The sequence below is a fragment of the Plasmodium yoelii genome (assembly GCF_900002385.2).
Source record: "Plasmodium yoelii strain 17X genome assembly, chromosome: 3".
In the NCBI taxonomy this organism is placed as follows: Eukaryota; Apicomplexa; class Aconoidasida; order Haemosporida; family Plasmodiidae; genus Plasmodium; species Plasmodium yoelii.
The window spans coordinates 786,592-813,320 of record NC_036175.2 but is presented as its reverse complement, the minus strand read 5'-3'; the positions used below and the strand labels follow the sequence as shown (position 1 = coordinate 813,320).

General features: G+C 20.4%; 7 protein-coding genes across 7 annotated transcripts; all 7 read right to left on the bottom strand.

Annotated features, from left to right (window-relative positions):
• Nucleotides 1-2,293: 2,293 nt before the first annotated feature.
• PY17X_0321501 (PIR protein) lies at nt 2,294-3,362 on the bottom strand (the record flags this gene model as incomplete). The annotated part of the gene is made up of 3 exons (XM_022957143.2): nt 2,294-2,359; nt 2,447-3,211; nt 3,348-3,362. The coding sequence occupies 3 exons, from the start codon at nt 3,360-3,362 to the stop codon at nt 2,294-2,296; spliced, it is 846 nt and encodes a 281-aa protein (XP_022811067.2).
• Nucleotides 3,363-5,486: 2,124 nt separating this feature from the next.
• PY17X_0321401 (PIR protein) lies at nt 5,487-6,558 on the bottom strand (the record flags this gene model as incomplete). The annotated part of the gene is made up of 3 exons (XM_022957139.1): nt 5,487-5,585; nt 5,676-6,419; nt 6,544-6,558. 3 exons carry the CDS (start codon nt 6,556-6,558, stop codon nt 5,487-5,489), a joined length of 858 nt encoding a protein of 285 aa, XP_022811066.1.
• Nucleotides 6,559-9,030: 2,472 nt separating this feature from the next.
• On the bottom strand, nt 9,031-10,220 carry PY17X_0321301 (PIR protein; the record flags this gene model as incomplete). The annotated part of the gene is made up of 3 exons (XM_022957133.1): nt 9,031-9,093; nt 9,183-10,073; nt 10,206-10,220. 3 exons carry the CDS (start codon nt 10,218-10,220, stop codon nt 9,031-9,033), a joined length of 969 nt encoding a protein of 322 aa, XP_022811065.1.
• Nucleotides 10,221-12,578: 2,358 nt separating this feature from the next.
• On the bottom strand, nt 12,579-13,733 carry PY17X_0321201 (PIR protein; the record flags this gene model as incomplete). The annotated part of the gene is made up of 3 exons (XM_022957126.1): nt 12,579-12,665; nt 12,770-13,585; nt 13,719-13,733. The coding sequence occupies 3 exons, from the start codon at nt 13,731-13,733 to the stop codon at nt 12,579-12,581; spliced, it is 918 nt and encodes a 305-aa protein (XP_022811064.1).
• Nucleotides 13,734-16,470: 2,737 nt separating this feature from the next.
• On the bottom strand, nt 16,471-17,683 carry PY17X_0321101 (PIR protein; the record flags this gene model as incomplete). The annotated part of the gene is made up of 3 exons (XM_034637720.1): nt 16,471-16,533; nt 16,621-17,535; nt 17,669-17,683. 3 exons carry the CDS (start codon nt 17,681-17,683, stop codon nt 16,471-16,473), a joined length of 993 nt encoding a protein of 330 aa, XP_034493367.1.
• A 2,867-nt stretch (nt 17,684-20,550) lies between these two features.
• On the bottom strand, nt 20,551-21,476 carry PY17X_0321001 (fam-b protein; the record flags this gene model as incomplete). Its single annotated transcript, XM_034637719.1, has 2 exons — nt 20,551-21,240; nt 21,408-21,476. 2 exons carry the CDS (start codon nt 21,474-21,476, stop codon nt 20,551-20,553), a joined length of 759 nt encoding a protein of 252 aa, XP_034493366.1.
• A 2,154-nt stretch (nt 21,477-23,630) lies between these two features.
• On the bottom strand, nt 23,631-24,746 carry PY17X_0320901 (PIR protein; the record flags this gene model as incomplete). Its single annotated transcript, XM_022955454.1, has 3 exons — nt 23,631-23,693; nt 23,779-24,624; nt 24,732-24,746. 3 exons carry the CDS (start codon nt 24,744-24,746, stop codon nt 23,631-23,633), a joined length of 924 nt encoding a protein of 307 aa, XP_022813227.1.
• Between the last annotated feature and the right edge of the window lie 1,983 nt (nt 24,747-26,729).

Here is a 26,729-nt window from a genome sequence, read left to right as displayed (position 1 = left end):
TTTTTTAATATATTAAATTTTTATATTTTTTTTTTATTATATATAATATAGCTTTTTATAAAACTATAACATTTACAAAATAAGTATAATATTCACTTTTTTAATTGCATATACATAATTTTAATATTGTTTTTATTTAATATAGATAAATTCATAATCCATTTTAATGAATCATATAACTTTAGTTTTATTCCTATATAATTAAATTTAGAAATATACCTTATTAGATAATTTTATAATATATTTTGCACATCTTTCTCACGGTTTAAAACGACAACTAGCACTCGTCCCGTATTTATAAGTTTAAATAAGTCTTTAAATGTATATTGTTTTTAAAATAATACTTAGTAAATATTAAACATATAAATAACTATTGATGCAAATTTTAAAGTATAATAGAAAAACATGTGTAATTAGGTTGGTATATTGCACTTTGAGAGGAGAGATAAGGGAAGTATGCTTTTTTAAGACAATTATGTAGCCATATAAGATTTACCTATTCTATATAACTAATTATGTCTTGTATTTCTTTAACATTAAACTTTCAGTTCATGTATACATTAAAAATAACTTAGAATTATTACTTTTCTAAATATATAGTTTGCTTTTATATTTTATAATAAACTATATTTTTAAGAAAACTATATAATTATTAATATTATTTTGCTTGGTACTGGTAGTCTAATATTATCACATTAAAGCATACTTAAATAAATGTTATAATATTTCATTGGATGTTTTGTGGATATAATTTTAATCTTATTACAAGTTTAATAATATATATCAACGTATTCGAATCAAATGAATTTAATGATTTGTTCGTATTTAATACTTTATCTATTGTTATTACTATTATTATTGTTACTGCTATATCACTGTATAGTACAACGAAATAATTAATACGCTTAATAAAATACTTTAAATCAATGTATAATATTTCCTCGTTTCATAGTTTTTAAATCAAGTATTTTATAACATATATTATTTAGCAATAACAATATATTTGTGAATTATATATATATAATAACCTAATAAAAATATTATTAATTCAAATTAAATTAATTATTACATACTTTTTATATATACTTTTCATTAATATATAATTGTATATGCTTCCTAAATTTAACATATTTCAGTATTATTTATTGGTATAGCATTTTACTAGTTTATATGTATAAGTATATAATATTAACGCATTATATCTATGATATTATTTATAATTATTAGAATAAAATATGATAAAAAATTTATTAATATACTTATATTTTATTTTTTAACTATTTTAATATATGTTTCCAATTTATATATACCTCAAAACTATAAAGTTCAAAATTAATAGTGATTAATCTAATATTATACCTTTATAGTAAATAAATTAATGTATACAGAACTATTTCTATAATTTGAATTTAAAACTTTAGCATAAATGAAACTAAATATAATCAAACATTAAAAGGATAGTATACCTATATCTATAATGTAATTTTTTATTAATATGTATATTTTTATTGTATTATTAAAAATGTTAGATGCATAACATGCCTGTTATAGATAATGTTGTGTTGTCGAACTTCGATCGATATTTTATGAATCTATATTTATGACTACCTATTATATATTGGTAAATGTTTAATTAACAATATAAATATACCCATTAACCTGAAGGTATATTATAATGTAGGAAACCGTTCCAAATGAATCAAATTATAATTATACTCCGATATATAAAATTATTATACTGTTCGTTTATAAAAATAAGATTTGAATCAAAATAAATATGGTACAAATAATAATTTTTGCTAAATAAATTTTTCATCAAATAAAGAAACATATTATATGCATAATTCAATATAGTTATTATTATCAAGCTTAAATAATAAATAATTATGATATATCATAATATGAATTAATATATGCAATATAGACATTTTATTTAAATCATATTAAATCGGCATGAACACTCAATTATATATATTATAACTTATAAAATATGTTATGTAACCCCTTCCACATTAATGGTTATATCCACTTTTTGGTTGCATATTTAGACTTTATATGTGATTAAACATACGGGATGATACATATATTAAATTAGTATTTAAGTTATAAAAAATTAAATGCAATGTAATACTTAGCCCTAACCCAAATATGGGTACCACAACATAAAAACTATATAAAAATTATGCAAAAATTACTTCGAAATAGACAATTTCTTAAAATATATTAATCATTATTACTATTCATGGAATAATCACTACTCTTCGAATAATATATTAATGATCCATTTTCTTCTTTATTTTTTTAGCTTTTCTCTTAAATGTTGTTTTTGACCTCGTTTCCGAAATCCAAATAACGAATACTAATATAAAATGTTAAGAAGCATACGTTTTCTTTGTTAATGTTTGCATATATATAATAATTTTTTTTTTAATTCCTTATTATTTACCTTATAAGCAATTCCCAAGAAAATTGGTATTGCAACTAATATCGATAAAATTGGAATTAATTTGTTTGCTATCGAACTTGATGTAGCTTCAGAAATTATTTTTTTTATATCTGGAGTGGATGGGAAAATTCCACATTTTTTTTTTAAATTGCCATAATCAGTTAATAAATTAATCAATACATAAAAATAGCGGATATTTTCACCAATGTTATGATCTATGATAATTTTTTTATATGTTTCAACAAATTGACGAGCTTTTTCAGAAGATTTCTCGCAATTTGAGTCGTTTGCATCAAACTCAATATATATGTCACATAATGTACTAAATGAATCATATAATTTAGATATAATGCTCTTATCCATACTTAAAATATAATTATTTTCATCTATAAGATCCTTATAACCTTTATAAAGACCAGTATATGTTATATTATTAGTATACTTATTACTTTCATTTATATATTTTTTATAAAAAGAGCCTATACTGTCGTTTTCTTCACTTTTGATCAGACTTAACACATAACTTAACCATATCAAAATGTATTGAACAATAAAGATGTTTCCTTTTGCAACCGTTTCAAACTCAGACTTATCCTTAAAGAATGTATCAAAAATATATAAACATCTAGCATTAATTTTACCGGCATCATCATCACAATTTACATCAGTACAGTACTTTTGGAAATCTTCATCATTTACAAATTGATAGCTTTCATCTTTGTCCACATAGGAAAACGAGTTCCTTAAAGCAGTGAACGTTTGACACTAAGAAAGCGGTTAAAAACAATTAATAAAAACGCGAATTATTAAAAGTTTTATTAAAATAAAGTTTAATGATATTTATATATGGTCAATATCAAAAAATATAAAGGAAATTATCATTATTAAAAAATGCATATACCACGTCCTTATCCATAGTGATGGGATTTTATTTTTGATTTGTAAATTGAGTAGAATCATGCTATTTTATATACGATGCACCAAATATGAGACGCAAATACTTTAACCCTATATATAACTGTCTGTAGTTAAATATACTATAAGTTTTTCAATAATTAAATTAATATAGAATAATAAAATAGTAGTATTACTAAAATTATATTATACTTATTTTATGACAATTAGCTAAATTACCTTAAATAGAGGATTGTTTAATACACTTTTGATTAAATATATATATGATGCATTTTATACAAGAAATGCATTCTTACTAACATTTTGTATAACTATATTATAAAAATGAATATACACTTATAATGAATTTAAAGTATGTTTGAACATAGAAAAGAAATATATTTATATCTTATGTTTTAATGAATGTCCTTCAAAAATTTAAATACTGTATAAATCTAAAAAATAAAAATTATGTTATTACTATAATCCTTAAAATATATTAAACTTTTATATATTTGCTTCTAATACTATATACAATGCTTTATTAAAATTATAATGTTTTCAAATTAAGTTATGTTACTTACATCTCTATGCAAATTATATAAATTTATATTGTTTTTAATGAATGTAGATAAATTCATAATCCATTTTAATGAGTTCGATAACTTTATTTTTATTCCTATATACTTCAATTTAGAAGTATATCTTATTGTGCAATTTTATAAACTATTTTATGCATATTTTCCATTCTTTAAAACAACAATTAGCACTGAACCCGTACCTATAAGCTTAAATAAGTCTTTGAATGTATATTATTTTTAAAATATTGCTTAGTAAATATTAACATATAAATATATATTAATAATATTTTAAAGTATAATAGAAAACTATGTTTAATTAGGTTGTTATATTACCTTAAGAGGAGAGAGATAAGATATATTGCTATTTTAATATATAAATTTAGATAAATATTCATTAAATGTTCTACATAGTTTATTTTTATCACATATATTTTATTGTTATAGTTATCAATGTATATACATTCAAATAATTTACTAAAAATTCTATATTTTATTAATTCTACAAAAAACAATGATAATATAACATGGAATAATAAAATGATATTTAATATTAAGTATTTAACCCTTTCTCCATTAATCCATATTTTTAGAATATAAAACTACAATTTCCAAATTGGATCATTAACAAATATATAGCATTGATACCTTTATAATGTATTATTATGTCTTTTCGATAATATTAATATTAAATTATGTGAAGGTTTCACAATAAAACAATATTTTAATATTAACTATTTGTAATTTCTAGATTATATGTATAGGCATATAATAGTGCATCATATCTATAATATTAAAATTTATTAATATACTTATATTTTATTTAACTATATTAAAATATAATATATTTATACCTCGAAATATATAATTTAAAAATTAATACTGATTAATCTACTATTATACCTTTATGATAAATAAATTAAAGCGTATGAACCAACTTCTATTAATACAAGAAGATTATAGTAACTACATTTAAAAATTAAAAAAATCTTAGAAGCATAATAATATTTTATAGATAATGTTGTATTGTCGATTCTCGATCGATACATATGAATCTATATTTTATGAACATCTATTATTACATTTCAGTTGGATAACACATTTAAATAAAAATAAATATGATACAAGTTATAAGTTTTACTAAATAAAATTTTCATTAAATAAAGAAACATATTATGATATGCATAATTCAATATAACCAAATATTAACTTTTATATAGGCAATTATGATATATCATAATATGAATTAATATATGTAATATAGTTATTTTACTTTAATCATATTAAATATATATTAACACTCAATTATATATATTATAACTTATGAAAAAAAGTTATATGGTCCTTTTCATATTAATGGAAATGCTACTTGGGAGTACATATTTTTAACTTCATTTCGAAATTAAACATAGGGGGTGATACATATATTAAATTAGTGTTTAAGTTATAAAACATTAAATGCAATGTAATACTTATCCCTAACCCCAATATGGGTTCCACAACATAAAAACTATGATCAAAAATTACTTCGGAATAGACAGTTTCTTAAAATAAATCAATCGTCATATTTAGAATAATTTATTAATGATCAGTTTCTTCTTTATATTTTTTATTTTTTCTCTTAAACATTGCTTTTGAGATCGTTTCCGAAATCCAAATAACGAATACTAATATAAAAATTTTAAAAAATGTATAATTTATTTATATTCACAATTTAATCAGTGCTGAATATATTGTTTAATTGACTTATTATTTACCTTATATGCAATTCCCAAGAAAATTGATACTGCAACAAATATAAATGCAATTGGAATTAGTGTGCTTTTTATTACAAATTTTCGTGAATATGTTGGAAGTAATGGAAAATCATAACATATACTTTTTAAATTATAATAATCATCTGATAATGTAGATAATAATTGATTATAGGGGCTGTCTCTACCATTATAATAATCTTCATTAAGCTCATCATATTTTTTAGCAAATTTTTTAGCGTTTTCTAAATTATTATCGCAATTTGACCTATTTTCATCAACCCCAGTACAAATGTCACATAATAATATAAATGCATCATAAAATTTAGACATAGCTTTAATATCAATACTCATCAAATCTTCTTTTATATATATAAGTTCATTATAAGTCTTATAACCAGTAACACCATCTATTGGGGTGTTATACTTCTGATCATTATTTATATATGTTTCATAAAAAAGGTCTATAGTGCCGTTTTCATTAATTTTGATAAGGTTTAACATATACCCTAACCATATCAAAATGTAATCAACAATATTGATCTTTCTTTTTGCAACATCATTAAACGGAGTATAACCCGCAAAGAACTCATCAAACAAATATAAACATCCAGCATTAACTTTTCCGAAAGGAGCATCACATGATCCATTATCACAATATTTGTTCAATTTTTCATTAATATTTATATTATGTCCTACAATCACTTCATGAGATAACCATTCCCTTACATTCTTGAACCTTTTACACTAAGAAAACATTTAAAAACAATTAATAAAAACGCAAATTATTAAAATAAAGTTTAATGATATTTATATGTAATAAAATATCAAAAAATGTAAAGGAAATTATTATTATTAAAAAATTATATACCACTTCAATACTCATTATAATGGGATTTTATTTTTTATTTATAAATTGAATAAACTCATGCTGTTTTATATACAATGCCACCAATATGTGACATAAATACTTTAACCCAATATATAACAGCTGTCTGTAGTTAAATATATTATATGTTTTTCAATAATTAAATTAATATGGAATAATAAAATAATGTTATTACTAAAGAAACGTTGTATTTGTGTTTATTCTAATTAGCTAAGTTACCTTAAATAGAGAGTTGCTTAATACAATTTTTATTAAATATATATGTAATGCATTTTATACAAAAAATTATATTCTTACTAACATCTGATATATCTTTATTATAAAAGGGATATCCTTCTATAAATAATTTAAAGTATGTTTGAACATAGAAAAGGAATATATTTATATATTATGTTTTGATGATTGTCCTTCAAAAAATTAAATACTGTATAAATTAAAAAAAATAAAAATTATATAATTACTATAATCCTTAAAGTATATAAATAGTCATTTTTTTAAATATATTAGATAATTATACACTTGTTTCTAATACTATATACCATGTTTTATTAAAATTATAGTATTTTCAAATTAAGTTGCATTGTTTCCTTTCTATGCAAATTATATAAATTTATATTGTTTTAATGAATGTAGATAAATTCATAATTCATTTTAATGAGTTCTATAACTTTATTTTCATTCCTATATATTCCAATTTAGAAGTATTCTTTATTTAGTAATTTTATAATGTTTTCCATATTTTTCCACCGTTAAAGTGGCAATTAGCACTGAACCCGTATTTATAAGCTTAAATAAGTTTTTATATGTAGATCGTTTTTAAAATAATACTTAGAAACATTAAATATTAACACATAAATAATTATTGATGAAATTTTTAAGTGTAATAGAAAACTATATGTATTAGGTTTTTATATTACCCTTTAGTAGGAGAGAGATAAGATATATTTTCTCTTTTAATATATAAATTAAATTGAATATTCGTTAAATATTTTACATACTTAATTTTATCTTATATATTCTACTGTCATAGTTATCAATGTATATCATTCAAATAATTTATTAAAAATTCTATATTTTATGAATTCTACGATAAAACAATGATAATATAATACGCGTTAATATGGAATAATCAAATGGCATTTAACATAAATTGAGCCTTTAACCCTTTCACCATTGATTCATATTTTTAGAATATAAAACCAAATATCCAAAATTGAATCTTTAACAAATATATAAAAATTATATCATTATAATGCATTATTATTTATCTTTTCGATAATATTAATGTTTATTATATGAAGGTTCACATTAAAACATTATTTCAATATTAGTTATTGGTAATTTACTAGATTATATGTATAGGCATATAATAATAACGCATCATATCTATAACATAATTTATAATTATTAGAACAAAATATAATATTAAACTTTATTAATATACTTATATTTTTTCTTTTAATTATTTAAAAAATAATTTATTTGTGCCTCAAAACTATAAAGTTTAAGAATTAAAGTGACTAATATAATATTATACCTTTATGGTAAATAAATTAATGTATATATAAGTATCTCTATTATTTGAATTTAAAACTTTAGCATAAAATGAAACTATATAAAATCAAAAATTAAAAGGATAGTATACATATATTTATAATATAATTTTTTATTAATATACATATTTTTATTGTATTACTAAAAATGTTAGATACATAAAACATATTTTATAGATATCGTTGTATTGTCGAATCTCGATCGATATCCCATGCATCTATATTTTATGATTACCTATTATATATTGGTAATATTTTTAATTAACATTAAAAATATAATCATTAATATGAAGGTATATTATAATGTAGGCAATTGCTTCAAATGAATCTAATTATAATTTATACTCTGATATATAATATTATTATACTGTTCGGTTATCAAAATATGATTTAAATTAAAACAAATGATACAAATAATAAGTTTTACTAAATAAAATGTTTTATCAATAAAGAAACATATTGTGTTATGCATAATTCAATATAGTTATGATTAACAAGCTTATATAATAAATAATTATGATATATCATAATATGAATTAATATATGCAATATAAACATTTTTTTATTCATATTAAATCGATATGAACACTAAATTGTATATATTAGAAATTATGAAAATATGTTATACAACCCCATTCATATTAGCTTATACCCCTCCTTGGTTGCATATTTAAACTTGATATCGTGATCAAACATATGGGATGATACATATATTTAATTAGTGTTCAAATTATAAAAAATTAATACAATATAATACTTAATCCTAACCCAAATATGGGTTCCGCAAACACAACCCTGACCTACAACATAAAAACAATATAAAAACTATGATCAAAAAATACTTCGAAATAGACACTTTCTTAAAATAAATCAATCGTCATATTCAGAATAATTTATTAATGATCAGTTTTCTTCTTTATTTTTTTAGCTTTTTTCTTAAATGTTTTTGAACTCTTTTCCGAAATCCAAATAATGAATACTAATATAAAATGTTAAGAAACATATGATTTTTTTGTTAACATTTACATATATATAATGAAAATAATTTTTAAATTCCATATTATTTACCTTATAAGAAATTCCTAAAAAAATTGTTATTGCACCAAATATTGATAAAACTATAAATAATTTACTTACTAGTGATAATTCTGATAATGCAGCCTCAGAAATTTCTCCAGACAATTCATCATATCCTGGTACATTAGTTTTTTTAGAATTTTGTTCAGCACATATTTCAAGAATTTTTTCTTTTTCTATCGTTGGAAGGGGTGAAGATTCACAACATTTAGATTCATTATATTTCTTTTTAAAATTATCATAATCATTTGATAAAGTACACAATACTTTACTATATGAACTGTCTTTAGTGTTATGATCCTTGTAAAGTTCTTGATATTGTTTAACAAATTCTTCAGCTTTTTCCGAACATTTTGTGCAATTTGACATGTTTTCATCAAATTCAGTATACAGTTCACATAACGATTTAAATGCTTTATAAAATTTAGGTACATCATTACTATCCATATTCAACACATCATTTTTTTTATCTAAAAGTTCCTTATAATCCTTATAACCAGTACATCCATTTATTTTCTTGTTATACTTATCACAATCATTCATGTATGCAATATAAAAACACGTTATAATGTTTGATTCTTCACTATATTTCAGGTTTATGATATAATTTAACCATATCATAATGTAATCAACAATATTGATGTTATTTTTTGCAGTAGAGGGGTCCACACCACAATCCTTAATGAATTCATCCAACAAATATAAACATCCAGCATTTATTTTATCGAAATCACTTTTAAAATCAATATTACAAAAACCATTTGAAAAATCAATATCATCACAATAATTATTTGAAAATTTATTATTATCATTAAATTGATAATTTCTTTTACTGTCCAATTGATCGGAAATCGCGTTCCTTACATCCTGAAATTTTTTACACTAAAAAAACATTTAAAAAAGTATAATAAAAATATATGTTAATGAAACTCTTATAAAATAAAGTTTAATGATATATATAATACTATATCAAAAAATGTAAAGGAAATTATTATTATTAAAAAATAAATATACCACAGTTTTATTCATTTTTATGGGGTTTTATTTTTGATTTTTAAATTAAGTAGAATCATTCTCTTTTTATATCCATTGAACCAAATATGTGACGAATTACTTTAACCCAATATATAACAGCTGTCTGAGTTAAATATATTATATGTTTTTCAATAATTAAATTAATATGGAATAATAAAATAATGTTATTACTAAAGAAACGGCTTATTCCTTTTTATTATAATTAGCTAAATTACTTTAGAGGATTGCTTAATACAATTTTTATTAAATATATATGTAATGAATTTTATACAAAAAATGATATTCTTACTAACATCTGGTATATATTTATTATAAAAATGGATATCCTTCTATAATGAATTTAAAGCATTTTTGAACATAGAAAAGGAATATATTTATATCTTATGTTTTGATGATTGTCCTTCAAAAAATTAAATGCTGTATAAATCTAAAAAAATAAAAATTATATTATTACTATAATCCTTAAAATATATAAATAGTCATTTCTTAAAACATATTAAATAATTATACACTTGTTTCTAATACTATATACCATATTTTATTAAAACTATAGTATTTTCGAATTAAGTTACATATTACATTTTCTATGCAAATTAAATAATTTTATATTGTTTTTAATGAATGTAGATAAATTCATAATCCATTTTAATGAGTTCGATAACTTTATTTTTATTCCTATATACTTCAATTTAGAAGTATATCTTATTGTGCAATTTTATAAACTATTTTATGCATATTTTCCATTCTTTAAAACAACAATTAGCACTGAACCCGTACCGATAAGCTTAAATAAGTCTTTGAATGCATATTATTTTTAAAATAATGCTTAGTAAATATTAACAAATAAATAAGTATTGATGCAAATTTTAAAGTATAATAGAAAACGATGTTTAATTAGGTTTTTATATTACCTTTAAGAGGAGAGAGATAAGATATATTGCTATTTTAATATATAAATTAAATTGAATATTCACTAAATATTTTGCACTGTTCATTCTTATATTATATATTTTATTTTTATAGTTATCAATGGATATACATTCAAATAATTTATTAATATTCTATATTTTATTAATTCTATGGTAAAGTAATGATAATATAATACGTGTTAATATGGAATAATAAAATGATATTTAATATTAATTGAGTCTTTAACCCTTTCACTATTGATCCAAATTTTTATAATATAAAACTACAAATCCTAAATTGAATCTTTAACAAATATATAGCATTGATACCTTTATAATGTATTATTATGTGTCTTTTCGATAATATTAATGTTTAATTATATTAATTTTCCACAAAAAACAATATTTCAATATTAGTTACTAGTAGAGTATTTTATTATATTATTTTTATAGGGGTATAATAATAACGTTATTCTATCTATCTTATTATTTATAATTATTAGAACAAAATATGATATAAAAATTTATTAATATAATTATATTTTATTTTTTTAAAATTTTAAACGTAATATATTTATACTTAAAAACTATAAAGCTTAAAAATTAATATTAATTAATCTAATATTATATCTTTATAGTAAATAAATTAATGTATATATAACTATTTGTATCAATATTAATTAAAACTTTAGAATAAAATGAAACTATATATAATCAAGAATTAAAAGGATAGTAAACATATATCTATAATTTAATTTTTTATTAATATGCATATTTTTATTGATTATTAAAAATGTTAGATGCATAAAATGCCTTTTATAGATATCGTTGTGTTGTCGATTCTCGATCGATATTTTATGAACATCTATTATTACATTTCAGTTGGATAACACGGTTTAAATAAAAATAAATATGATACAAGTTATAAGTTTTACTAAATAAAATGTTTCATCAAACAAAAGAATGCATTGTATATTATGATGTGGATAATTCAATATAGCTTTGGGTTATCAAGGCTTATATAATAGCCAATTGTAATATAGCATAATATGAATTAATATATGCAATATAGACATTTTATTTTAATCATATTAAATCGGCATGAACACTCAATTATATATATTATAACTAATGAAAAAATGTGATAAGGCCCTTTTCATATTAATGACAATGCTCCTTTGAGGTTACAAATTTTTAACTTCATCTAGTGATTAAATATACGGGATGATATATATAATTAATTAGTGTTTAAATTGTACAAAATTATACAATATAATATTTAGCCCTAACCCAAATGTGGGTCTTACAAATATAATCTAACCCTGACCCACAACATAAAAACTATATACAAATTATGCAAAAATTATTCCCCAATAGACAGTTTCTTAAAATATATCAATCATTATTACTATTCCTGAAATAGTCACTCTCTTAGAATCATATATTAATGATTCATTCTCTTCTTTATATTTTTTAGTTTTTCTCTTAATTTTTGTTTTTGAAATCGTTTCCGAAATCCAAATAACGAATACTAATATAAAATGTTAAGAAGCGTATTATTTTTTTGTTAACGTTTACATATATATAATTAAAATAATATTTAAATGTAATATTCTTTAATTCCTTATTATTTACCTTATAAGAAATTCCTAAAAAAAATCCTATTGCACCAAATATCGATAAAACTATAAATAAGTTCTTTGATATCGACGAACTTGATGATGTATCTTCAGAAAATTGTTGAGAACTGAGTACAGCATTGTTTGTTATTTCTATCGATGGAAAGGATGAAATATTGGAACAATTAATACCACTACATTTATTTTTAAAATTATCATAATCCTTTGATAGTGTATATAATATTTTATCATATGAACTATTTTCAGTAATATTAGAATCTCCCTTAAGTTTTTTATATTGGTCAACAAAAATTTTGGCAGAATTCAAATATTTATCGCAATTTGGCGTCTGTTCATTAAATTCATAATGCATCATACATAATGTAGTAAATGCATCATATAATTTAGATATATCTTTAATTTTCATATTCATCATATTTGTTTTATCTATAAGTTCCTTATAATTACTACACCCTATAACCTTCTCTATAGGCTTTTTATAATTATTATCACCATTTATATATATATCATAAAAAAATTGTAGACTCTGGTTTTCTGTATTTTCGATTCGGCTTAACATTTTACTTAACCATATCATAATGTATTCAACAATTTTTATGTTACTTTTTGCAACAGACTCAAACAATTTAGAATCCTTAAAGAATGCATCAAGCAAATATAAACATCCAGCATTGATTTTTTCGAAATTATTACTACAGATGTTATTATTACAATACCCATTTAAAATGCTGTGATTCATAGTAAATTGATATTCTCCTTTTTCGCCCGGATTTTTGTAAATCGAGTTACTTATAGAAATGAGTGTTCCACACTAAGAAAGTATTTAAAAACAATTAATAAAAACGCGAATTATTAAAAATTTTATTAAAATAAAGTTTAATGATATATATAATACAATATCATAAAATGTAAAGAAAACTATTATTATTAAAAAATGTATATACCACTTTCTTATCCATTGTGATGAAATTTCATTTTATATTTGTAAATTAAGTAGAATCATGCTATTTTATGTATGATGGACCAAATATGTGACGCAAATACTTTACCCTATATATAACAGTTATCTGTAGTTAAATATATTATAAGTTTTTCAATAATTAAATTAATATAGAATAATAAAATAATATCATTACAAAGAAACGTTCAATTTGTGTTTATGCTAATTAGTTAAGTTACCTTAAATAGAGAGTTACTTAATACAATTTTTATTAAATATATATGTAATGAATTTTATACAAAAAATGTTATTCTTACTAACATCTGGTATAACTTTATTATAAAAATGAATATACTTTTATAAATAATTTAAAGTATGTTTGAACATAAAAAAGGAATATATTTATATTTTCTGTTTTAATGATTGCCCTTCTAAAACTTAAATACTGTATATATCTAAAAAATAAAAAGTTCTATTATTACTATAATCCTTAAAAGTATATAAATAGTTATTTTTTAAGATATATTAAATTTTTATATATTTGTTTCTTATGATATATACAAATATTTTATTAAAATTATAACATTTATAAAATAAGTTGCATTGTTCTCTTTTTAATTGCATATACATAATTTTAATATTGTTTTTATTTAATATATATAAATTAAAAAATGATTTTAATGCATTAAATAGATTTATTTTTATTCCTATACATTTCAATTTATAAATATACCTTATTAGGTAATTTTATAATATATTTTGCACATCTTTCTCACGGTTTAAAACGAGAATTAGCACTGACCCGTATTTATAAGCTTAAATAAGACTGTTAATGCATATTGTTTTTATAATCATACTTATTAAATATTAAATATATGACACATAAATTAGTATTGATACAAATTTTAAATTATAATAGAAAAATATATGTATTAGATTGGTATATTGCACTTTGAGGGGAGAGATAAGGGAAGTATGTTTTTTTAAGACAAGAATGTAGTCATATAAGATTTATTTATTCTACATATTTTAATTATATTTTCTACCTTTAAAACTTTCAATTAATGTACATAATAAAATTAATCATTAATAATGACTTAGAATTATTTTCTAAATATATAATTTGCTTTTATATTTTATAATAAACTATATTTTTAAGTAAACTATATAATTATTAATATTACTTTGCTTGATAAGGTTAGCTTTAATATTATCACATTAAAGACATACTTAGTTGAAGGCTGTTATATTTCATTTGATGTTTTGTGCATATAATTTTAATCTGATTACAAGTTTAATAATATATATCAACGTATTCGAATCAAATAAATTTAATGATTTTTTCGTATTTAATACTTTATCTATTGTTATTACTATTTTTATTACTGCTATATCACTGCATAGTACAACGGAATAATTAATGCGCTTAATCAAAATACTTTAAATCAATAGTAATTTTTTTGTTTCATTGTTTTAAAGTATAGTATTTAGAACATATTATTTAGCAATAACAATATATTTGTGAATTTTATATATATAATAACCTAATAAAAATATTATTAATTCAAATTAAATTAATTATTACATACCATTATATTTTGCATTAATATGTAATTGTATATGTTTCACAAATTTACCATATTTCAGTTTTAGCCATTGATACAATATTATATATATTAGAATAATAACGTTAATTTTATATACCAAGTTGTTTATAAGCATTATAGCAAACTATAACATTAAATTTTATTATATACTTACATTTTATTTTTTAACTATTTTAAAATATAATTTATATATACTTCAAATCTATAAAGTTTAAAAATGAATAGTAATTAATATAATGTTATAACTTTATGATAAATTAAAGCGTATAAAGAAACTCTATTAATAATAATTAATTTTAATACAAAAAGAGAATAGTTACTACAATTAAAACATAAAAAATATTGTATATATAGTGCGATTTTTGTTGTATTACTAAAAATGTTAGATGCATAAAATATATTTTATAGGCATTGTTGTATTGTCGAATCTCGATCGGTATTTTATACATCTATATTTTAAGACTACCTATTATATATTGGTAAATGTTTAATTAACAATATAAATATACTCATTAACCTGAAGGTATATTATAATGTAGGAAACCGTTTCAAATGAATCAAATTATAATTATACTTCGATATATAATATTATTATACTGTTCGGTTATCAAAATATGATTTAAATTAAAACAAATGATACAAATAATAAGTTTTACTAAATAAAATGTTTTATCAATAAAGAAACATATTGTGTTATGCATAATTCAATATAGTTATGATTAACAAGCTTATATAATAAATAATTATGATATATCATAATATGAATTAATATATGCAATATAGACATTTTTTTTATTCATATTAAATCGATATGAACACTAAATTATATATATTATAAATTATGAAAAAATATTATGTAACCCTTTTCATATTAATGATAATGCTCCTTTGGGGTTACAAAAATTTGACTTCATCTAGTGATTAAATATACGGGATGATATATATAATTAATTAGTGTTCAAATTGTACAAAATTAATACAATATAATACATAACCCTAACCCCAATATGGGTTCCACAAGCACAACCCTAACCCACAACATAAAAACAATATAAAAACTATGATAAAAAATTACTTCGAAATAGACACTTTCTTAAAATAAATCAATCGTCATATTCAGAATAATTTATTAATGATCAGTTTTCTTCTTTATTTTTTTATCTTTTTTCTTAAATGTTTTTGAGATCGTTTCCGAAATCCAAATAACGAATACTAATATAAAATGTTAAGAAACGTATGGGTTTTTGTTAATAATTGCACATATTTAATGAAAATATTTTTTAACTCCTTATTATTTACCTTATAAGAAATTCCTAAAAAAATTGATATTGCAGCAAATATCGACACAACTGGAATTAATTTGCTTACTATCGACGAACTTGATGTAACTTCAGAAATATGTCCAGTTACTCCAATTTTTCCAGTTTCGACAGTTTCTTCAGTACTTTCTATACCAGATTGTGGTGTATTCATCTCTGTATGGGCTGGAGATTTGCTATCTTGAGCATTTTTACATTCCTTTTTAAAATTATCATAATCATTTGATAGTATAGACAATAGTTTACTATTATAAGTATCTTCAGTAAATTCAGAATCATTCTTAAGCTCTTCAAATTTTTTTAAAAATTCATTATCTTCCAAATATTTATTGCAATCGTTATTTTCATCATCAAGTTTATTATACATTTCACATAATGATTTAAATGCTTTATATAAATTAGATATATTATTTTTTCTAATATTAAACAAATACCATTTATCATCTATAATATCCGTATAACTCTTATAACCAGTTAATTCACTTTTTTTCGTATTATACTTATCACAATAAAATATGTATGTACCATAAAAACAAAATATATTGTATTCATAACTATTTTTCAGGTTCAACATATACCTTAACCATATCAAAATGTAATCAACAAAATTGATGTTATTTTTTGCAGGAGAGGGATCCACACCACAATCCTTAATGAATTCATCCAACAAATATAAACATCCAGCACTTATTTTATTGAAATCACTTAGAAAATTATTATTATTATTATTATTACAAGAATCACTTGAATTAATATTATTAATATTACAATAATTATTTGAAATATTATCACGATTACAATCATTATTTAAAAGCTCAAAATTATTAAATTGATAATTTCCACTACTGTCCAATTCTTCGGGGAAAGCATCCCATATATTCTTGAACCTTTTACACTATGAAAACATTTAAAAACAATAAAAACATTTATTATTGATAATTTGATTGAAATAAAGTTTAATGATATTTATATGTAATACAATATAAAAAAATGTAAAGGAAACTATTATTATTAAAAAATGCATATACCACTTCCTTATTCATTATAATGGGTTTTGATTTTTGATTTGTAAATTGGGTACAATCATCCTGTTTTTATATACACTCCACCAAATACGTGACGCAAATACTTTAGCACTATATATAACAGCTGTCTGTAGTTAAATATATTATATGTTTTTCAATAATTAAATTAATATAGAATAATAAAATAATGTTATTACTAAAAAAAAGTTATATTTTTGTTTATGATAATTAGCTAAATTACCTTAAATAGAGTGATGCTTAATAAACTTTTGATTAAATATATGATGCATTTTATACAAAAAGGTTATTCTTACTAACATCTGGTATATCTTTATTATAAAAATGGATATCTTTCTATAAAGAATTTAAAGTGTTTTTGAACATAGAAAAGGAATATATTTATATCTTATGTTTTGATGATTGTCCTTCAAAAAATTAAATGCTTTATAAATCTAAAAAAATAATAATTATATTATTACTATAATCCTTAAAGTACATAAATAGTAATTTTTTTAAATATATTAAATATTTACATACTTGTTTCTAATACAATAAACCACAGTTTTACTAAAATTATAGTATTTTCAAATTAAGTTATTTTACTTACATCTATATGCAAATTATATAAATTTATATCGTTTTTAATGAATGTAAACAAATTCATAATTCATTTTAATCAGTTCTATAACTTTATTTTTATTCCTACATATTCCAATTTAAAAGTATTCTTTATTTAGTAATTTTATAATGTTTTCCATATTTTTCCACCGTTAAAGCGGTAATTAGCAATGAACCCGTATTTATAAGCTTAAATAAGTTTTTATATGTAGGTCATTTTTAAAATAATACTTAGGAAATGTTAAATATATAACACATAAATAAGTATTGATGAAATTTAAGTGTAATAGAAAACTATGAGTTATTATATTGTCCTTTTAGATAGGAGAGATAAGGGACGTATGGTTTTTTAAGACAATGATGTAGTCATATAAGATTTACCTATTCTACACAGTTTAATTATTTCTTATATTTTCTACCATTAAAGTTTTTAATTCATGTATAAATTAAAAATAACTTAGAATTATTAATATTATTTTCCTTGGTACTGGTAGTCTAATGTTATCGCATTAAAGCGTACTTAAATAAATGTTATAATATTTCATTTTATATTGTAAACATACAATTTAATCTGATCACACCTTTAATAATATATATAATGAATTTATACCCATATAGTGTATCAAATAAACATAATACATATGTTCGTATTTAATACTTTATCTATTGTTATTACTATTATTATTGTTACTGCTATATCAATGTATAGTACAACGGAACAATTAGTGCACTCAATAATAATCCTTTAAACCAATGTAGAATATTTCCGTATTTTGTTGTTTTAAATTAACTATTTTGGAACATATTATTTCGCAATAACAATATATTTAAATTATAGATTTATATTTTGTATGTATATAATAACCTAATAAAAATATTATTTCAAATTAATTATTACATACTTTTTCCATGTACTTTGCATTAATATATAATTGTATATGTTTCCCAAATTTAACATATTTCAATATTAGTAGTTGGTATAATATTTTACTATATTAGAACAATAGCGATATTCTATATATCATATTATTTATAATTATTAGCACAAACTATAACATTATATTTTATTAACATTCTTATATCCAATTATATTAACAATTTTAAAATATAATATATTTCCAATTTATTTATACCTCAAAATTATGGAGTTTAAAATGTAATAGCGATTAATCTATTATTATACCTTATGATAAATAAATTAACGTATATAATGCAACTTCTATTAATACGAAAGAATAGTAGCTACAATTAAAACTTAAAAAATATTGTATATATAGTTCAATTTTTTGTGTTACTAAAAACGTTAGAACCATAATAATATCTATAGACAACGTTATATTGTCGATATATATCAACCTATACTTTATCACTATCTATTATATGTCCCCAATGTCCTTAATTAACAATAATAATATGCCCATATAATGCACAGCAATATTCAAAACCAATTATCTTATAATTCATATCCACCCTCACATATAATGCTATTATTACAACATATATTCCCGTAATACAATTTAAATCAAAATAATAATGACACAAATAATAAGTTTTACTAAATAAAATCTTTCATCAAACAAAGAAATGCATTGTATATTATGATGTGGATAATTCAATATAACCAGATATTAACTTTTATATAGGCAATTACGATAAAACATAATATGAATTAATATATGAAATATAGACATTTTATTTTAATCATATTAAATCGACATGAACACTCAATTGTATATATTATACTTTATGGGAATTATGGTATTGCCCCTTTCATATTAGTTTATACCCCCTTTTTGATTGCATATTTAGACGACATCCCGTAATTAAGCATACGAGGTAATAAATATTGTCAAATTATAAACAAACTAATAAAAATATAGTCCTAACCCAAAACAGAGATTACATAAAACAAAACTATAACTTATAGTACAGAACCCTGACACAAAATACGAGTTTCCCAAAATGCAACTCTAAACCTCACCATAGCTTATAATTTTATTAATAAGTGCGTTTATATTAATAAATTCAAAATCCATTAATACATAATATATATCCATGAAAATATGGACAAATGATATTTTGACAAACACTAAACAAAGATAAATTAATTATATATTAAATTAAATGTATATAATGAAACATACAATTAAATCATATTTCATTATTCTATATAACGTAAACAAATGTAACTTTTATGCCAAAAAATATTAAATATACTATTTTTAATCATTTAAACAGGTATAATAAAACATAATAATAAAGAGTGATTATTTTGATGTTTTTGATTTTTTGGGTTTTTTATATACTTTCATGATTAATTTAATGTATTGACAAGACCTAATAAATGTTTCAAATGAAACCACGGAACATAAAACAGTAAATGCGATAGGAACGGTTCCTGATATTATTATCACCAAAGAAAGAAAAACCAACAATATTGACCTCAATTTTAATCCTTCGTACAATTCGTTTATCTTTCGTTTATTTTTATAAGTATTAACACTACTAAAATTGGGCTGTCTATATTCTCTCTCCAAGAAATTTACTTCGTTTTTCAATTGGTTATAGTCTTCACCTTCTGATACATAATTATTTTCATCTTTTTTTCTTATTCTTTTATTTTGTATCACTTTTGTTGTTATTCCACTATCCCCCATATTATCAATCTCTTTTTTTACTTCTTTTAATTCTTCTCGAATTTTATAAATTAACTTTTTAGTTCTTTTATCTAACTTATTTAAATCGGGTAATGTACTCTTGTCTTTATGATTCTTTATATATGAATTTATAGCATTTCGAATATGTATAATTTCTTCGTTATCATCATTGTACTCATTAAGTTGTTTTGTAAGACTAAAAGTTGATTCATAAAAATCATTTAAATCGAACTCCTTTTCTACATCTCCTAATATTCTATTGCTTCTAAATTTTATTATATTCCTTTCATGCCATATTTCCTGCAAAGAAATAAAATATTTATTAACATATTTCCAATTAATTTTAATTTTCCTTTAACTGTTTTACCAATACATCAAACAATAATATAAGCTTAATGTAAAACAAATAGATACAAAAACTATAATCAAATATCATTAATAATAAAAGAAAATAATATGTAACTTACATTTTTCCCATATTCAAAAAAACAAATAATAATTGAAAAAAGAACGTATTTTAAAATATTGACTCTCATTTTTATCTTTATTTATTAAATAAATGAAATAATAAATGTAGTTTGAAATAATGATGATAATTTGATATTTCAAAAATAATAATATTTATTAGTTTTTTGAATTTCCAATAGAATTATGTAACTGTTGTTATAAACATCGTTATATTCATTAAAAGTATTTATCGATATACATATTATTATGTTATTTTTTTTTCAAATAAATATTAATTTTTCTCAAAAAATACACCATTTTTTATAAACTATTTTCCCTAAAATTTATTTTTTGAAAATTTGTTATACAAATCATTTTTTAATACAATTTATAATACATTAGCATATTTAGTGATATGGTCCTAATATTTTATGAACTTATATATTTCCATTATTCCTTACATATGAGAAACTAATAAATATCAATTAAAATAATAACATATTAGATACATATATATTTTTTATATGAATAAATACAAACATATAATGAAAACATTAACAAAACATCATTCTTATTTACATTTAAATGCTTTCTTATTATTTCTCCAATTTTAAATATTAATAATATTCTCCACTTTATTTTCCCATTTTTTTGTAAATTTTTTTTTTTTCATAGATTGATATCTAATCATTTTATTTATAAATATATCTCAGAATATACAACATCAAATATATTTTTTATATTCAAATAATGTAAAATATTCATATTTCCAAGTATACCTCGTATAAATCACAATGCATATATCAAATCAGAAAATCAAATACAATTAATAAGAAATCCTTTATTTTATCCTATTCATTAAACACATATTATAGTATATTTAATAGTTAAACATTATTTTGTCTTTATTTTTATAAATATTATTTAAATATAACATAAATATAGTACATTTCCTCATATAAAAATAGGCTAAATCAACCTCAATATTCCTCACACATATTAAACCCATAATTATTTGTACTAATAACTGAAATCCAGTTTATTTAGTATTCTTTAAATTTATACATTTTTTAAATTTGACTTAAATATAAGTTAATTAAATTTATCATTCCAAAGAATCTTACTTTTATAAACAAAAAAAATAAATTAATAAATAGTACATGATCGACCTGAATATTTGTATATATTAATAATCCCAGTTTCTTGTCGACTCGATTTATAATATTTTTCATCTTTTTTTCTTACTTACGCTTCTCCCCCAACTCATAAATACTAACATAAACACTAATGTAAAAATGTATAATATTTTCCAGTGGACAAATATTTTTTAAATATTATACTAACTCCTAAAATAATGGATCTTAAAATAAATATACCTTTAATGTAATTTATTTCATTTATATATTTTTTCTCCAAATACCACTTTATACTTTTATTCCATTTATCATTGGTTCAGGTGTTACTGAGGAAGGAAATCATAATAAATTATTTTCTTCCAATTCCATTCCATCTCCCCCATTTTATTATATTATGCATTGTTAATATTTAAATCAACGTTTACTTTTTGGATCAAATCAATACTTTGGAATAATCTTTCTATATCTATTCCAATATTCGACCGATTCACCCATAAACCATTAACACAAAATTAACAATAAAACACAAAAATGCATAGTATAATTCAACACATTTGCCATTAAATTATGTTAATACGAAATGCAATTCTTATAATTTATCAAAATATATTTCTTTATTCGTTCCTTTTCATAGTAATTTTCACCCTTATTTTTTCTCTTACATATTTAGACTTAATATAAATATTAAAAACTACAGCTTATCTTATACATATTATTATATCTTATTTCCTATATATATTTAAAACAATTCTTTAAACTAATAAATGTTATCAAATTATAAAAAAATATTCAAAATTAAATGCAATGTAACACTTAACCCTAACCCGAATGTGGGGTCCACAAACACAACCCTGACCCACAACATAAAAACTATATAAAAATTATACAAAAACAGTATAAAAATGTTATAACTATATATATATAACATTATATATTATTGGTTATATTATTTAATTATTATTATAGACCCAATAATTATGTTCAAAAATTATGGTAAAAAAATATTTATTTTAAAATAGACAATTTCTTAACATATATCAATCATTATTACTATTCCTGAGATAGCCATTACTCTTCAAATCTTATATTAATTATCCATTTTCTTCTTTATTTTGTTAGCTTTTCTCTTAAATGTTTTTGAACTCTTTTCCGAAATCCAAATAATGAATACTAATATAAAATTTTAAAAAACATATAATTTGTTTAATGTTGCATATATATAATGAAAATTATTTTTTAATTCCTTATTATTTACCTTATAAGCAATTCCCAAAAAAATTGGTATTGCACCAAGTATCAATAAAACTGGAATTAATTTGCTAGTTATCGAAGAACTTGATGATGTAACTTCAGAACTCGATTCAGGATTCAATTCAGATTCTTGTGCTAACAATTGTCCTAAATTATCCCCATCTTCTCCAGAAATACCTACAGGAGTTTGTCCAAGATTTTGTTTTGTTTCGTCCGATGGAGGGGATAAAGCAAGTTTACATTCCTTTTTAAAACCATCATAATCTTTTAATAAAGTGGTCAATAGTTGATTATATGAATGATTTCCAGTAATACTAGTATTTTTCTTAAGTTCTTCATATTTTTTATCAAATTCATTATCTTCCAAATAATTCTTGCAATTTTTATTGCCATCACCAAGTTCATTATACAATTTACATAATGATTTTAATGCTTCATAAAATTTAGATACAATATTTTTATCCATATCCAAAAAATCCTTTCTTTCATCTATAAGCTCCTTATAATTATTATAGCCAGTTAATCCACTTATATGCTCCTTATACGTATTACGTTTCTCTATGTAATTACTATAAAAATACTGCATATTGTCATGATTATTAGTTTTTTTCAGGTTTAACATATAACTTAACCATATAAAAATGTTATCAACAATATAGGGGTTACCGTTTGAAGGAGAGGGAAACATACCATCATGCTTATAGAATTGATCCAACAAATATAAACATCCAGCATTAATTTTATCGAGATTAATATCACAATTACTAATACAATACTTTTGGAGATATTCAGGATGATTAAATTGATTTTCACCAAGAAACCATCCCTCTATATCCTGGAACTTTTCACACTAAAAAACATTTAAAAACAATTAATAAAAACGCGAATTATTAAAAATTTTATTAAAATAAAGTTTAATGATATTTAAATATAATACAATATCAAAAATGCATATACCACTTTCTTATCCATTATAATGGAATTTTATTATTGATTTCTAAATTGAATAAAATCATGCTGTTTTATATACACTGCCCCCAATATGTGACGCAAATAATTTAACCCTATAAATAACAACTGTCTGTAGTTAAATATATTATAAGTTTTTCAATAATTAAATTAATATAGAATAATAAAATAATATTATTACTAAAATCATATTATACTTATTTTATGGCAATTAGCTAAATTACCTTAAATATAGGGTTTCTTAATACACCTTTTCCATATGTATATATGATGCATTTTATACAAAAATTATTATTATTAATAAAATATGGTATAACTTTATTATAAAAATGAATATACTTTTATAATGAATTTAAAAAATATATACTTATACATATGCTTTAATATAGAACGTAAACAACGCCCTAAAACTTAAATACTGTATAAATTTAAAAATAAAAAAGTTTTATTATTATTATAATCCTTAAAACCATATAAATAATAACTTTTTAAAATATATTAAATATTTATATACTTGTTTCTTATAATATATAATATAGTTTTTTCTAAAATTATAGTATTTTAAAGTTATATGCTCCATTTTCTATGCAAATTATATAAATTTATATTATTTTTATTTAATATAGATAAATTAAAAAATAATTTTAACATTTTAAATAACTTTATTTTTATTCCTACATATTTCAATTGCGAAGTATTCTCTATTGGATAATTTTATAATATATTTTACGCATATTTTCCACGCTTTAAAACGACAATTAGAAGTGAACCCGTATTTATAAGCTTAAATAAGTCTTTAAGTTCATATTGTTTTTAAAATCATACTTAGTAAAAATTAAATATTAGCACATAAATAAGTATTGATGCAAATTTTAAAGTATAATAGAAAACTATGTTTAATTAAGTTATTATATTTCACTTTAAGAGGAGAGAGATAAGATATCTTTGCTCTTTTAATATATAAATTTAGATAAATATTTCCTAAATACTATACATTGTTCATTCTTATCTTATATATTTATTGTTATAGTTATCATGCATATACATTCAAATAATTTATTAAAATTCTATATTTTATTAATTCTATGATAAAGTAATGTCGTTTGTGATTAAAAAAATGATGACTCATTAAACGATGATAATATAATATGGAATAATAAAAAGAAATTTAACGTTTATTGACTCTTTAACACTTTCTCTATTTATACAGCTTTTTATAATATAAAACTACAGATCCCAAATTGGATCATTAACAAATATATAATGTATTATTATGTCTTTTCAATAAAATTAATATTTAATTATATGAAGTTTCCACAATAAAATATTTAATATTAGTTATTGATAGAGTATTTTATTAGTTTATATGTATAGCCATATAATAATAACGCATTTTATCTATTATATTATTTATAACTATTAGAACAAAATATGATATGAAATTTTATTAATATACTTATATTTTATTTTTTAAATCTTTTAAAATATACTTAATTTATACCTCAAAATATAAAATTTAAAAATTAATACTGATTAATCTATTATTATGCCTTTATGATAAATAAATTAAAGCGTATAAATCAACTTCTATTAATACTAATTAATTTTAATGCAAATGTAAATACAAAAAATAATAGTAATTACAATTAAATCTTAAAAAATATTGTATATATAGTATTTTTTGATGTATTACTAAAAATGTTAGAACCATAACAATCTTTTATAGACTATGTTACATTGTCGATTCTCGATCGATATTTATGAATCTATATTTTATGAACATCTATTATTACAGTTCAGTTGTATAACATGATTTAAATTAAAATAAATATGATATAAATAATAAGTTTTACTAAATAAAATTATCATTAAATAAAGAAACATTATTATATGCATAATTCAATATAACAACATATTAACTTTTATATAGACAATTATGATATAACATAATATGAATTAATATATAGTCAATATATATATTATAAC